Source organism: Apis florea, unplaced genomic scaffold (assembly GCF_048593485.1).
Source record: "Apis florea isolate Af1SG1 unplaced genomic scaffold, ASM4859348v1 contig_3791_pilon, whole genome shotgun sequence".
NCBI classification, from domain to species: Eukaryota; Metazoa; Arthropoda; class Insecta; order Hymenoptera; family Apidae; genus Apis; species Apis florea.
In genome coordinates, this window is record NW_028256855.1 from 184442 (window position 1) to 201709 (window position 17268).

The 17268-nt window shown below is 39.9% G+C and overlaps 1 protein-coding gene across 3 annotated transcripts in view; it reads left to right on the forward strand.

Annotated features, from left to right (window-relative positions):
• Positions 1 to 624: 624 nt before the first annotated feature.
• The window catches only part of Myo10A (unconventional myosin 10A), a 71199-nt gene continuing 54555 nt past the window's right edge, over positions 625 to 17268 (forward strand). The window contains exons 1-2 of one of the 3 annotated variants that reach the window (XM_086915518.1): positions 625 to 1495; positions 10496 to 10600. In XM_086915518.1, coding sequence (XP_086771644.1) covers positions 10580 to 10600 — 21 coding nt within the window. In that variant the 5' untranslated portion in view covers positions 625 to 1495; positions 10496 to 10579. Of the gene's footprint in view, positions 1496 to 10495; positions 10601 to 15157; positions 17007 to 17268 lie in introns of those variants that run through there. The other 2 variants (XM_086915516.1, XM_086915517.1) reach the window with 2 other exon arrangements.

Consider the following 17268-nt stretch of genomic DNA (forward strand, 5'->3'; position numbering starts at 1 on the left):
AGAAAAAAGTTAATTTTAATCGTTTCATTCAAGGAAACGGAGTGAGTGGAAGATACATTAGTCACATACCAACGTTAAGCTGCAGGTGTTCGCATTGCTGAGCTACTAATAGAACTACGAAGGGTACATTAACATAAAATAACCTAATAGTGTTATCTCCTTAGAAGACCAAAATATGTAGGTTAAAACTAAAACTCGTTTTATACTAAAATTTTATACACATTTGTTATACCGAATATAACAATCTAACAACTAAACTAAACACTACAACAAATCTAAACTAACAACATCGATTAATTTTTAAATTTCAATTTTTACAACTTTCAATGATAATTTCTCACAAAACAAACCTACCAAATTCATACCAGTTCAACAATTAGCCTCCATCAAACAATTCACTCCATCTACTTTCCTCAAAAAAGAAAAATAATAATAATAATAATAATAATAATAAAAATAAAAGATATTCCATCCACGCATTTAGCAATTAGCATTACCCATTTCCCCAATTCTCGACGTGGAGAGGCCCCCATCATGACCGTTTCGTCAACACGTGCTCGTCCCGAGACCCGATTCGAGCAAAAGTGAAAAGCAACCTGAAAACCGAGCCACGGCCCCACGACCAGTACACGGGGACAATGGCCGCCGATTAGACGACCTCTTTGGGGTGCTCCTTTTTCTCTCTCTCTCTCTCTCTCTCTCTCTCTTCTTTTCTTTCCTGCGACCAAGTCGGCCATTTACATTTGGCAAACCTAGACCCAGGTATGCACCCAGCCGCGCACACCTGTGAGTCCTCCCCCTCCCCTTCACCCCGGTCCGTGTATACGACAGGCGTATAATAAAACGAGGAACGAAGAAGGAGGGACACACACGAATCCACCACACAACGAGCCACCTGTAATGCGTGTAACGGTACAGGAGGAGCGTACGGTGGCGCCAGTCGTTCGCCACGCGAACTAAAACTCTTCTTAGGCGAGGTCGAGCGGCCGCATACCACGATCCGGAATCGCGTCGAGTACGCAGTCGGTGACCGGTCGTCCGGGAACGCTCGAATTCCGAACGAGATAAACGAGAGACGCCCCGGTGCTTCGAGGTGTCCTGGACACCCTTCCCAGCCTCTCGAGTGACCAGAAGAAAGAAACGTGGGGAAATATCTCGTGACTCCTGAAACTCGTGACAAAACTTCGGGCAAAACGCCGCATCTCCTCCGTCCCTTCCCCACCCACCCCCCCTCCGTTTTCCTCTCTATTTCACTTCTCCTTTCCACCGATTCCTTTGTTCTTCGTCCGCTCGCTCGTTCCTCGTCATCGTCGTCGTCCTCGTCGTCCTCGCTTCGTGATCACGCGCACGTCCCCGCAGTGTGAAACGGACGCCCCTTCGTGAAAACACATTCCCCGTGACACTTCTTCGCAACCAACGTCCGAGAAGAGAGAGAATTGGATTTGATCCGAGGGAAGAAGATCAGGAATAGAAGGAGGAGGATCGATAGCAGAGAGTGAGTAAGAACTATCGGAGGAGCGTGTGTGTACGCCGGATGCTCGGAGACATGAACGCGCGGTCGGGACATGCGCTTTTGTGCGCGCCTCCTCAACGATATCGATACGCGATGACATCCTCTTCCGCGATCGATACGCGGTTTCGCGAGGAGTTGATCGATTTTTAAAATGGCGCGGTGACACCGACGTACGAGGCGATCCTGTGGACGGATGCTGTGCGCGAGCCAGTCAGTCGACGTGCCATTCGACGTGCCTCCCAGGCCCGTATTATCCTTTCCCTGCCATAAACATGGAGTTTCGAGCACGCTCCCCCGTGTCACGCCGCCGATCCGGTCACAGACCAGTTCCTCGTCCGGAGACAACGGAATTCTCACGATCTCGCGCACGCCACGCACACTGCCTCCATAGATTATGCTCGTTTCGTTAGAGTGGTGGTTGTTGTAATACCGGTCGCGGGGAAGGGGACACGAAGGTGGAACGAACGGGTTTATCGGTATCGGCCGACGATGAATAAAAATGCCCCCCCTCTCCTGCTCCAGGGAATAATACTCGAGGCGTCGAGAGGAATTCCGGCGTAGGAAGAGACGAATGTTCAGGGTCGTGATTCTTTTTTTTCTTTTTTTTCTTTCTTTTAAGAAATTAGCGAAGAGATGCTGTCGATTTTGTAAGACGCAAGGTATAGATACACTGTTTACGTGGTCAGAGTGTGACTCATAGTTAATGCATTCTACGTTCATGTATATTTATAATGATACTACGCAAGAAAATTCGATATATTCTTGTTTAAACTTGCACTTTTATGCGGACATATGTATTCTTAGAACGGCTGGCTGGCACAGCATGGGGAGTCGATGAAGTTGATGAAAAATTGAAATTAAAGTTAACGTCGTCGAATATTTTTTTCTGAAAATTGTGGGGGAAAAGAAATAATCTGCAGAGATCTTCTCTCTTTATCGCAGATAACTGAAGGCTGATAGATTTCTCTGATGAAATTCATCGAGTTAATCGTCTCTTCGGACGATTTCATCAAGTGAAATCGGATATTTCTATATCTAAAACATTGGAAATAAATTTTATACAGTGGAGTTTTATTTGAATATTGGAAGAACGAATTGAATTCGTACGTTCTCGAATATCTTTTTTTTTTTTTTTCTTTCTAATTTTTAACATGTCCGTAATAAGATCAAGATACAGTTTGATCTAGATGCCCGATTAGGCGAAAGTATTCAAGGACAGTGAATCGTGTGACCTCCCGCTGTTGCTGGAGAAAGATAGTGTCCCGTTATTAACATTCATTCATGTCACGCAAAAGTTCAAACACGCTGAAGATTATATTAGCAACCAAGAAGTGGCTAATGAACTGCTGTAACTAATGAATTATCAACGAGAAAACTCTCTGTTTGTTCGAAAACGTTGTTGAAAAACAACGGGATATCGGCAAAAAAGAAATATGTATTTGCGAGTAATTATATGTATTTTTTTCGTTTCCTGATTGAAATGTTAAAACACGTTGAGAAATCGATACGCAAATAATTTTTATCACCGCTACAAACGTTTGAAAATAATTTATATACACATATATATTTTATATTAAAATTACCGATCGTATAAAGCGATTTGGAACGATTCTGCACTTTCCCCCTTGCTGACAAATTTTATTTATTCTCACTGCGATTTACGTAAACGTGGAGAAACGAAAGCAGTAAACGCAATCATTATCAAACCATTGTATTGTTCGAAAAATTATTATTCGTGGAATAATTTTGATTGAATTGAGACGAGTAATTTGAAAAATTTCATTTTCGGGGATTAGAGAATGGACGTTAATTATAGGTGTTGTTACGCTTTTAAAGCTTCCAATAAGTGCATCGATAAGAGAACAGACTTTAGGAAGCACTTTCACCGTGAATTTTAACTCGTTCCGTATCACTCGCAATCGAACTTTCAACAAACGGGTATAGCAACTTCTTCCAATTACCAGCCAGCGCCAAATATTTGCACAATCTTCGACAATATTTGCGAAATAATCCTTCTTCGGATCGGATATCTTGCTTTATTGAGTTAAATCGTAATTGATACGGTGACAATTTGTCTCGTTGATACAATTCACGAGACGTAACGTAAAAGTTTATTTAATTTTGAATTATTAAATTAAAAAAAAGTAAAGGAAAATAGATATTATTATCAAATAAGATTAATATGACAGAACGTGTAGAAATTTAAAAATTTAAATATAATCGGAAAAATAAAAATTTGATAATATTTCTCGAATTATAATTTAAAAAATAAAATATATAAAATAAAATTGGACAGATATCGTGTAAAAATATTTAATAATTCCAAATTATCGTTAAATTAATTTAACCATTATTTAATTTCTCAAGAAAAAAAAAATTTTTTTTCAATACATTTTTTTCAATTCATCCAATGGAACACCGATTCGATTAAAAACTATAATTCGACCTTCGAATAATAACAATTTGACGGTAATTATTCTTTAGAGAAGAATATATTTTCTCAAGTTTTATGAATAACTGCCAATCACCATAACATTTGAATAATCCAAAATTTTGAATGCAACATTGAATAACAATTTGTTCTCGCGCATAAGAAGTGCATAAACATATCTCTCTGCCTACGTTTAAGAAAAAAAAAAAAAAAAAAAAGTTACCTCCAATTTCTACTCCTTATTTACCATGATGACACCAAGATAAGTAATCTTTTGCGTGTCTTTCATTTCGATAAAGGAGAGGCGCGATTATGAATTACATAAGATCCTTGTATCACCGTAGCCGAGCTGCTGCTTTCTCTGTTTGACCTCGATACTTGTCCGACGAAACCCTGATTCTCTTACATGTTAGATTGGGCTTTCATTGATATAAAAAAAAAAAAAAAGAAAAAGAAAAAAAGAAAAAAAAAGAAAATCTGCCATTCGAAACGCTCGAATGGTCTTCCTCGTTGCCTTTCATTGTTTCGCAAGAAACAAATAAAAATGATTCTGTTATTGCGATCATAGATATGCCTCGATCTCCTTCGTTCTTCATCGTCAAGATGAATATAATATCAATATAATAGTAAGATAATTTCACTAGATATTGAGATTGGGTTTGAATAATAAAATATGGAATATGATGGGAAAAAGTGATAAAAGGAGAAGCAGGATTAATTCAGTGTCAATTCTATCGCTATTGTATCTTAGCAATAGAATTATGTTTTCTTCAAAGAAAATTCAAAAGAGACGTTTACGTTTCTGTTGTTAATAATAATTGATGAGGAATATTTGTCTCTTGAATCGAGAAAAGAAATTCAATCTTTCAAAGAATTAATGTTTCTTGAAAAATTATTTGTCGTAATAACGTGTTTCTTCAAATTACATTATATTATATTACATATACGTGTAAATATTTACGTATACATCCTCGAAATTGAATTAAAAGTATCGTTGAAACTGAAATAAAATTATTATAATATTTCTTCTGTGTGGATACAATTCTGTAATTCGGTGCTTGAGCCGTTTAAATGAGAACGCAGCTTCAAGCTATCGAAGCATACCTCGAAGGGAAACAAAAGACAATGAATTGTCGATCACGATCAGGCTGATCATAATTGAACGTTATTATAATAACTGTATCGAGCATGGGCTACGTACTGTTAAGAAAGTTGCGTAGCAGAGTCATACTGGATACTGCGCAAGAGTTCGATGAAAAAAAAAAACAGATTGTGAAAGATTGTGATACATTTTTATAATAATCTTGTTCGTTAGAAAAAAAAATGCAAATATTATCAATTTTCCCTATTAAAGTTTTTATAGCATTCAAGCAATCATCGTTATTCTGCAATAGAGTTGATCTCTTTTGCAAATATCTGTGATTATCTAGAATCATTAAAAATATTAGTATTATTTCCACCCTTTTTTTATACATGCGTATATCGCACATGTTAATTCATACCTCATCTTATATTTATCTTTTTATCGATCGACACGTATACGATCGAATTAAAATTAAATTAAAATTAATAAATCACCTGTACGAGTAAAAGACACGCTAAAGAATTTTTGAATTATTATCTAATGATGAAACTTTTCATCTGTACGATCATTATGCGCAAATCAAAGTTGCGCAAATGTCAGATCTCGTAAAGTTTCGTGAATTCTCGAACGAAGAAGAAGAAGAAAAGCACGTTGCACGAAAGGATTATCGCCGCGCACAACGAACGACGGAGCATATTTTATTTTTCCTTTTGTTCCGCAACGTTCAACGTTTTGCGATGCACAATTTGTCCTCGTGAACGATTTGACAGGAGTAAATTATCCATTTCAACGGAATGGAAGGCAATTTATTCGATGCCCTGAAAACTTATTTCACCGTATCGTAGCTGAAATGACGATTTGTCGTTGTAATTTCGTATCATTTTCTGGGATGGGCCTTTCCATTCGCAAAGACCTTCTTAAAGATACTGCGAGATTATTGTTGGAAAGATAGAATTTTTCATAAGAAGAGAAACAAAAAGAAGAAGAAGAAGAAGAGATAAATGAAATTTCATTTAACAAAAGAAAAGACCACCAGAGGGATAATAAATTTAACACGTTATTAATCATTGATTGAAGAACAACTAAATTGGGAGAAAATAGAATTTCTAAGTGAAATTCGTTTATGAAAAATGTTGATCACATCCATTCGATGTTATAGAAAATATTAAGGTTATGAGATCGTAAAATTTAATCTTAATACTGGCTGCATTTGTAACATCGTTTCTACTACCATGTATATAATAGTTATCATAAACTGTATAGGAAATGGGTGTAATAAACTGGTAGTGCATAATATATATTGCAATTCAGAAACCTATTTTACCTTAATGCATCTGACAATATAAAGCACGCGATTCACTCTTGGGAAATTTCCAACTCAATTATTTTTCTCAAAAATAATATTTCGTGCAACTTTGTATCAATTTTTTGTATGTAATTTATTATCATTTTTTCTTTCCTTCTTTCTTTCTTTTCTTCTTCTTCTTCTTTTTTTTTTTTTTTTTTTTTAATAAAACGATAATTTGTCAGTATTCATTATACATTCAAAACAGTTAAAGTTGCTGTACGCATAAAAACCGCCCATTTAATTTGCCTAATTTTCCTATATTTCAAGCTTTTCAGAGAGTCAAACTTCCCCAAATTATCGTCCTTATTAAACTTATTTTGCTTAAATAGCGTTGACCACTATCAAAAGATAATTAATAAACTTCAACATTCTTCTTAAAATTCTCCGAACCACCGCTCGACCCCTCTTAATATATTTTAATATATTTAAGAAGCAAACAGGACACGAGAACTTGCAGCGATAAATAATTTTTTTTTTTTAAATAATTTAAAATATTAATATTCGCGTATTAATATTCGACCCGAGTAGAAAGTTTCCAAGTCCGCCAAAAATTACGACCACGTTTAAACCATAAATTTTCATACGTACGAATCTAAAAAAAAAAAAAAAAAAAAAAAAAAATTCGTCCTCCTTGCATCTGTCCAAACAATCTTTGACACACGTCTCATTAATAATTCACAGACAACGATATACACTCGGCAGAGTCGAATCCGGCGATTGTGATACGCGTGATTCATAACGTGTCGTTAACTCTAGCGAACCAGGTAGAGAGATGCAGATGCTCGAGTGGTGTAAGTGCTAGTGATGGGATCAAGCGTACTCTATAACAACAAGGCTGCATCTCTTTCTCATCCAACTTTACTCTCAAATATAATATACAGATAAATCTAAACTTGAACTTCTCTCCTAACTTCTTATTGCATGAACAAATCAAAATTGAATTGCAATTTTTATCTCGCAAATGATCTTCACATTCAAGCACTTCATATCGATCAGGGTGTTGATATATTCGTGAGAAATACACAAATTGTTGTATCGCGTATTTATGTAATTTTATTTTTCTTCTTTTGGTTTCTAGAAATCGATCCACCAAGAATGGACAGATGTTCGAAGTAACAATCGCGCCAAGTTTAATTACAATTTGATTGAACTTGATCCCATCGCTAGCTTACTACGATCGTGAGCATCGATCACGCGAACAAATCGTCGGGTAAAAGTACCTCCTGGCGTCCTTCTGCGGTACTCACGCAGGAATGTATTTTGCAATCTTATGCTAATTTGGTTAGTCACCCTCGCGGTCACTCGATTCTCCTCGATATACTCTCGAGATTCGAAAAAATATGTATATATATATATATATATTTCCAAGACGAAATAGAGACTGAGCGTAGGTGAAAGACAAAGGGAAGGAACAATGGAGACGGCAGTTTGGCCTTTCGACACTGTCGATTGTACATTGTCCCATTGCCCCGAGGGAAAATGGCGATGATCGTTAACCGATAGTGTGCAATAGGTTTTTACTACGACATTGAGATGTTTATGATGGATCGTTGAAAGAACGACGTGAACTAATAGACGGCTATGATTCATATTGTTAGTAACATAAATCGATTGCTTATTGTGGAGATTCTGTTAAAAGTCGATTTGGAATTAATGTCCCCGTTGAGATTTTTTTTATTTGTAACTGCGAGTTGTACACGGTTTTCCCAAAATTTTATCGAGATTATTATTTATACTTTGCACGCCTGTTAAATTGTCATTAATTGATGATTAATTCTCCCGAAAGTATTTTTTTTTTTGTTCGAAAAATTCTAAAGCTATTGTTGACACGTGTTTAATTTTTAAAATTTATTTAAAAATTCAAGTCAACATACTTAGAAATATATTAATTAATTGTGTACCTTTATCTATCAGAAGAAATATATTTTAAATACAGTTAAAGCTTTTTAATATTGTTCAGAGTATTCAACGAATGATTCGTCTTCCCTTCCTTTCTTTTTCGAATATTGAACTATTTTTCGCATTAATTCGGAAGAAGGATTTCACCGGTTTCTCGAAAAAACGGAAAAAACAAATGGTCAACGGACTAATTTCACATACAAATGTACCACACCCGCGAGGCATCCAATATTCAAATTGCGTCGAATGATTCCATCAGCGTACGAAAATTTTACGCATCGTGGGTCAAACTTTTCTTCCACTTTCTCCTTACAACAATATAAACTTCATCGAGCATTTCGCCATTCCCTCCCACCAAATTGGACCGACTCAAAGTAGGAGAAGGAGGAAAGAAAACGAGCTTAGTTTCTTCATTCTAACGCGGATAATATTTTCTTGCGACAGTTCCGGTATTCGAGGAACGCGATCCGATCGATTTCAGTAGCTTTCCAAACGCGTTGAAAAAAAGAAAAAAAGTATATCTTTTTCCCTTTTCCGAAGGGGAATCGTGAATCACGAAGCGATATATCTCAATTTTTCTGAAACCGTTTCCTCACGCGAATACGGAACACTTTGCGACACTTCCGCCGCTTTACGAAACGTTGCACGATGAGTATCGATGTCTTGCCACGCTAACGATACGTGCATTTCCTGAAGATGTCCATGTTGCGACATTTGGAAGATACGAGGGTGATAATCGAGATCGCGAATTCTTTGATGGGTTTTTAAAATTTTCCTTAATTTTAAAAATTAGAGGAGATTGATAATTAAGGAAGTTTTTTGATTGATTGCACGTGATCAATATTTTCCTCGAGTGAAAAAATATATGTATTGTATACTTTTAAATGGAACAAAGCGAAAAATAATATATTATTCAAACAACAAGTAAAATTAAATTATGAAAATAATTAGAGAAAGCGCAAAATTAAATATTCATAAATATCCGTTTGAGTTAAATGATTAAAATTAATCGAAAATACCTGTGATTTCGATTATGATTGCGAACGCAAAAAAAAAAAAATTTAAAATCAATTTCATCGATGAACAAATAACTCGAACGAGTTAATATTGTAAAATTTCAAATATTTCTTTAATACCAAATACTCACCACACTCGTCGTGAATAATATTGTTAATGTTCATCGATATTTTTCTGCTTAATATTATTCCAAAAAAAAAAAAAAATTCACAAAAAATATCAAAAAATCCGAATATTGATTAGTCGAACGTGGTTCAAGGTCGACGCGAGCCGACCATCCTCCCGGAATTTCGACGATTCTTTTTCTCATCGTTCGAATCACACGGCGGAACGTTTAATATTCCCAGCGTGTATCAAAAATTTAAAGACACGGCTCGTGTGAGTAATAATATTTCCATCTCGACAAGGAAGATGGGCTCGAGCGAATTTTTCTCCTTAAACCGTTGCTTCGAGCAACGTGGGTTGTCATCGATACCGGAAGTCGAATAATAATCAGCAGCTGCACGGCGCTTCCGGTTGCCAGCGACTTATCGCTATTTCCGATCACGTACTTCAGGGCTTATGACGTCGATTAAATCGTGTTTTTTTTTTTTTTTTTTTTTTTTGTTTCATCACGATTCCTCGAAACTCGAATGACAGTAGGATGAGCAAATCTAAAATTAATTTTAGATTTGGATTTTTTCAAAAAAAAAAAAAAAAAAAAAAAGAAGGAAAAGAATAAAAATATGAAGATCCATCTTATCGTTTTGGAAATTTTTGTACACTAGAAATTCTTTCCTTAATAATTATTAATTGATAGAATGATATTTTTTAGATGAAAAAGTATGCTTTAATTTTCCAAGAAATTCAGTCAAATCGATCGATTTCGATAGAATCGAAGCGTTAATTTATTTCGTTTCATTTGTATTCGTTCACATTTATTGGACTTTAACGAGTTTAATGACTTACACGGTTGAGTGGATCGATGATTAAAGAGATTTCTTCGAGGATGAAATATACTCTATAAATTCAGTAAGCTAGTTTTAAAACGATTCCAAAGAAACAAATCTTACCACGAGTAAAATGTTTAATCATCGGTAAACTTCCATTAATCTCTTAACATTTGTCTTTTAATTTCTCATTTCGTCTCTTATTGAATCTATTGCGTATTTGGTTTGATTAATAATAATTCATTTCTTTTTTTTCTTTTTTTTTTTTTTACAGAGAGCAAAGACCAACAACCTCACCCGCCCGTGCAAAATGAGGGTAGCTCGTTCTTCTTGGACAGTTCTCTAACCTCGTCTCAACATGTACGCCGAGTGGCAAAAGGTGAGCCATACTATTTTAAATCCCACATTTTAAATCCGAAAACAAACGCAAAAAAATATCTTTCATAACATCCCTTTCAATTCCTTAACATCCCACAAATTTCTCATCGATAAAAAAGCCTAAACACCTAAACACAAATTATCGAGAACGAACAGAATCTCAAAAAGTTAAAAAAAAAAAAATATATAAATCGATAAGCCTCTTCCAACGACAAAAAGAAAAAAAAAAGGATTTTACGTTGCACAATATTTACGTGGTCATGATCGTAGCCCGAGGATCGGTTGCGTGGTCGGAGTCAATGATCTGTGCACACGCAATTGCGTCGCCGTGCAAGCAAGCCACTTTCGAATGCCTTTGCGCTTCGCGAGTCGCCTCTCGTCCACCGATCTGATCGCGCCTCCGCGCTCCTCCACGCTCTTCTACGGCTGAATATATCCATAATTCCTTTCGTCTCTTGTTGTCGCGGCGAAAATATGAGAAACGAGAAGGGCGCAACATTTCGTGGATCGAAGCGGAGAAATGCTTCTCACGCGAAACGCTTCCACTTGTGCAACTTTGTGCACAACACGCTCGAAACAAATAGAGCGCGATTGTCTTGAGAAGCAGAGGATCGTGCTACAGTCGCACGATTTGGAAACGCGTGATCCGACGCTTCTTCGTAGCTGAGATAGAAATTGTTTTCGTTTTTATCTACTTTTCTTTTTCTTTCTTTCTTTTTTTTTTTTATGATTCGAATTCGATTTCGAAATTTGTTGTCGAAAAGAAATTTTACAATTTATATCGGTTTGTCAGATAAATTTTTGTAAAATTTGTGAATCGAAATTATGTATAATACGAAGGAACGTATGTTAATCTTCCTTTGTCGATAAAATTTCTTATCTATAAATAAATAAATAAATATCAACGAAGAGATGATTCTTCTAAAGCTTGTAAATGGGTCGAGGCTGGCACAGTATCGTAATGTGAAGGAATTTAATTTAATAATAGATAAATTGGAACGTTGGAACGATCGAAGATCGAAGAATGGCGAAATTATTTGGAATTCGTTAGAAAGTATTTTTAATCAGGGGAAGCGATACGATGATCAATAATCAGAAAAGGAAATGCGGTGCATTAATTATCGAGGCTGAACCAATGATTACGTTACATCGCTTCAATTTCCTATAATATCGGTTACGCTAGTCGACGACCATGTCTTCCTCAATTATTCCTTGACTCGTCATTACTCGCGATACTCGTGATCCGTGTAATACCGAATCGAGTAAAAGTGAGAACACCAAACGGAGCTCGAGGAAATTACTTCTGAATATCGGATCTCGGACATCTTGGCCTCTTGATTAATCGCGTGAAATTCCTTATTTTACTTTATACGAGTATCATCGAGAAAGAAACTAATCCGAATAGATTTATTATGCGTTAAACGAAGAATAAGATAGATGCAACGATTGAAATATTAAGAAAAGAAAATCTTTGGACAGCTTATGATCAACCCTTACCGAAACTTCTTCAATATATCCACAAAACCTTTCCAAAATTTCCACGTCCACGAAAATTTTTCGAACTCCAACCAATTTTTCCAAAATTTCTTCAATAATCATCTACACTAGATCAAATTTCAACCTTCGAAAGTCTTGCAAAAACGAACGAAACCCGAAACGAAATCGAACAACGAGAATCGGAACCGATCTCGATCGCTCGAATAACAAATAATAAAAACTTCGAAACTGCGAAAAAAAACACGAACGTATTTCCACGTGCGCACAATCGGTTTTTACAATCGACAGTCGCTTCTGCAACTCGCCACGGTGTCTAGTTAGAGAATCGCTTCCCGTTCTCCGTAGGCGCAGCCTATATCCAGGCTAACCTCCACGTAGACGTACATACGCGTATTTAGCGCGTAATTTATATAAGAAGAGAGGCACGCTTGGTTCCACCCCAAAGCACTTCGATCCACTGGCGCCACCACCACTTTTTCCTTTTTCCTCCGTGAATCGAACCTGGCCAAATATTCGTCGCCCCTTTCGCGATATCTCGACATCTCGATCTCGATTGCGCGTCGTTGGACGCGTCTCGTGTGCATCTCGAATCGTCGAGGAACGAGTCGAGGAACTCGGGGGGGCCCGGTTGGCCAATTACACGGTGGCCCAATTAAAAAGCCGCGTGTACGCCACTGCTGTGCATACACAGCAATTGTTGCGGAGAAGAGGCGTATAACTTGCAGTGTTGCATCGAACATCCTCGCGTCCGGATCGTGCGACCGTTTCGAAACAGAGCCGTCGTTCCTTTTCGCCTCCTAAAGTTGCAACCCTTTGCAACTCGTATTTTGCAACCCCTCCTCCCCTTCGTCGACGAGTTCTCTGTTCGAAGTTTCCATTTTGCGTTGGAAAAAGTGGCAGAAGAAAAAAAGAAGGAGGAGGAAATCGTTGTCCAAGTCCTCCAAAGAGGTTCTTTTTTCGGAGGACGTACGTTGGTGTTGGTGTGTACGTGGGGAGGTTGGCGTACGTGTGTACGTGAAACTAGCTTGTGAAACGAGTCGAAGGACAGCTGGATCGAGGAGAGGAAGAGAGGAGAGGGGCGAGTGTCGCGGAGGTGTCGCGAATAGAAAATTCCTGGGATTGTTGTAACAGCGAGAAGATTTCGTCTCTTCTTTTTTTCGTTGTTTTTCTTTCCCCCCCGTTCGTTTTTCAACGAACGAGAGGATGGAACGATAGTCGAGTCCGTTGAAATGATATGGAAAGAGGTTTCCTGAATGAGAAACGTTATATACGTTTCGAAACGCGTGTGCCGAGGGAGGGAGGGAGGGAGGGAGGAGGAATTTAATTAAAGATCAGTTTTACATAAGTGGGAAAAATGATGGTGGCTCGTTCGAATACACGGAGGAGCGACGACCGGTGGTGTAGAAGATTATAGAGGTTGATAGGAGAGGAGACGTACGTGCGTGTATTCCCGAAACATCGTGACCGTTAACGCATTCTACGCGCACGAAGAGGATTTTTCGAGACTGATGACCCAATGCGCCCAATAGTAACTGTCTCACTGGCCTCCTAACTTCTTTAAGACGAATTGAATATGCGCGACGGTGTCGTGTCGTCGACAATTTGTCTCAAATCTTGACCGGACGTGCGTTGATTTCCAACTTGGGCTCGATCGCTTAGCCGCGATCCATCGTTCTGGAACATTTGCAATGGATGGATGCCCTTCCATCTCTATCGTTTCTTCGATTCTATCAAACTTTCCTCTCTCGAGTGATTCGACCGTCACTTTTCCGCTCGAGCTATTTACTTCGATCTGCTCCACGCTCGAGTTCTAGCAAGTTTACGTACGGGAAATGATGAAAGTCGGGTAGCCGAGTAGAAAAATTACGTACGAAAAAATTTCAAGAGGAGAGGATGGTTTTAATAAGACACGGCATACCACGGAACGAAAACAGGGTCACCGACGTCTCTGGTTTCGACTTATGGGAGGCCACTATTCAGAGACTATTCCGAGAGCCGGGTCATGTGTGCCCAAGCTTTCTGCAAATAGAAAGAATACTAATGCACGAACGATAGAGGTCTTTAACTGTTCGTTCACCTTGAACCCTGAAGCAGTTTGCATTTCCTCGTGGCGAATAGACGCGTGAAGGGAATATAATTCAATCTCCTGTGTAATATAATCGAATCGATCGGGTCGATGTACATTTTTATTACACTTGTCTTCCTTCGATCGCAATTTAATATTCCGATTTCTTCCGATAGATAAAAAATATTATCAACCTGAAATTCAACTTTAACGTTATCTCTCGGCGATCTCTGGCTAATTTAATAATTTTTTTTTTTTTTACAATAAACAGATATTTACACGATAAAAGTAAACGGAGTAACAAGATTTACAGTTAGAAGATTAAATTAGGTAGGTGGTGCTCGATTTCCGATCAAACTCGAACGAAACGTACAAGATCAGAATCTGATAACGAGACCAGTCGAATTCGCGTGTTAAATGAAATTGGACCAACAGATAGCTGGAATTACGCGTTCCGTGGTCCGTTTGTGATTTAATTGACGTTCCCGTTACCGCAGGTTGGTTAGTTGTTAAAAATCCGCTCAACATTCCATTATCCCTGGAATGAAACCCGCCACGATTCTAAACAGGTCGTCGATCGTCCATTCCGCACGTTTTACGAGCAGCTACCACTCCTCGAGATAGAAAGTGGCGAACTGGATGACTCACGAAACCTTTCCACCACGTATCAAACGATTTTTAACGAGCCGCCGCGTAACTCGCCTGCCTCATCGCGAATCGAATGGAAGGAAATTTTCGAGGAGATCGACGAGTGAACTGAAATCCCGATCTCGCGGTCGGCATCGGAGAAAAGTCGACGATTTTTTCGATTTCGATCGTCCGCCACGATTCCTTTCACGGGAGTCGCGACAAATTCTTATAAAAATCAACAACGATCATTTACTTTCGTCAAGATTCTAGAATGAATCTACGATGAAAATCAATTCGAGAACGATTCATCTTCTTCCACGCGATCGATGCTAAAACAAGAAAGAAAGAAAATCGATCAAAGTCGACGATCGAACAACGATCTTCGCGGAAAGTCTATCCAAATGAGAATTAAACTCGACCAACCGCGTCCACGAGGATGGAGTCCGCGATAGCGTGCAACAGGAGAGGCGAGAGCAAGTGTACGACGCGATCGTCGACCTCGAGGAATCGGTTTTCGTCACGAAACGCGCGCTCGGAAGCTTTCCACGCCGGCCTGGAACCGTTACCCGTCCGACGCGCATTGCATAATTCCGCCGGCCCAGACCCAGATACAAATTCCGCTCCAAATTCCAGCCCAGTCGGATCGGCGGAACGCAACGTCGCCAGGCGACGAGCTTCCACTTCCGGCAACCGTGGCAATCTTCCGGACGTGGAAATAACGAGTCCACGAAATCCACTTGCCGGCCGCGAGCCCTTCTCGCGTCACACCGTTCCCCGAGACGTGGCCGTGTCTCGAACAGAGATCTTGCGGAAGTACGGGAAAGAGAAGGAAAATCCGTGGAAAATCGAGTCGAGTCGACGATGGAGCCAACGACGAATCGACTCCGCGGTGGTGGAAAAGGAGGAGAGGCCCAGAACCCTGCCCTCCACGGCGAAACGATCGAGTAAGGAATGTTCCTCGAAGCCTTGCTTCCAGAGTGGGAGGAAGATCTCGAGGCAGGAGATACTGCGTCGAAGAGCGAGCGTGGACGTGCCGGTGGCTGTTATCTGCCGCGGGAGAGGAGAAGTCGAGGAGAAGGTAGAAAGTTCAGAGGTGAAAGGTGGCAACAAGCCCTCCTCCAGTTTCCCGCGAAAGAATGTCCCGCGGCCGAGAAACGACGCGGCTGGGTGGGGGGGCAAGGAGGACGAGAGAGAGTCCAAATCGGTGTGCGATTTCCTGGCAGTGACGAGCAAGCTGCAGGACATTACCCGCGGCCTTGTCCCGCGACCGTCGACCTTGCCCAAGATAATTCACGCGTCGAGATCGGCCAGGATCTCGGCCGAGGATTGGGCCAGTCCCAGGCTGGCCAAGGATGCTGTGAGAAGGGAGCCGCCCGTCTACGGAAGGATACGAAGAAGGAAGAGTTCCTTGCCCTCGAACGCGGGCACTTTGAGGGGCTCGGCGAGGGAGAGGGCGGTGGACGTCGAGTTTCGTGCATCGAGCATCGCCACGAGGCATCTTCGCGATCCTGTGCCCGACACGCTCTACCGTTCACCCGCGTCGACCAGCCCTCGCGGAAATGCGATTTACGCCAAGGTGTGTCGAAAAACGTGGAAGGGGTTGCAGAGCCAGGGTGGCAAGGCTGATTCGAAAGATAGTGGTGATAATAGGGTCGAGGGTGAGATAGACGGGGGTAGGACCATGTCGCGGAGAAGGATCATCGAGAACACGAGGGAGAACAAGGGGGATGACTCTGTCGAGATTCAAGGGGAATCTCGGTCGGAAAGTCAGTCTTGTCGGAGCAAGGACGACGCGGCGGAGGCTCGTGGAGGAAAGAGGGAATCGAACGAGGCGGAGATCTGTAAGGATGCGGCCAGGAGCGGGTCGAAGTCTCAAAGCGGGTTGACGGAACGAGAGATCGGCGCGAGCAGATTGGCGGCCACTCTTCCCAGTTGTGTGAAAAGTTCGAGAAAGTGTTTGGCCGAAGCCCAGCCGAGGATCGATGGAAAATCGTCGACCGGTATCCCGACGAAACGGAACAAGGAGAGGTCGAATTACCTGAAAAAGAGCAGCCATGTCAGGGCTTACAGCGATGCCAATAGCGGCAGATCCAACTCGCCCGTGACTACGTCCTCGATTTTTGGATTTTGCACGGGGAAGAGGAAGGTTCAGTCGACCAACAGTGCTGCCAAAGTTGAAAGTGTCTCTATATGCCCAACCTGGAACGTGAAAACGGTTAGCATGGCAAAATGTTATGGATGGAAGAATATAATTCTTATGATTTTCAGTGAATAATCTTCCCTATTTGTGATTGCATTAGTGGAATTTCTTGGTGATGGTATTTGTGATATTTCTCGAAGAAGAAATTCCTCGGATATTCTAAAGATTATTCGATCCTTGTTTATAGCGAGATCGTTGGAATTTTTAATCACAAACCCTATAATATGTAGGATAGCACATATCAAATCACAAGAATTCACATGTTTCACAATTTGTA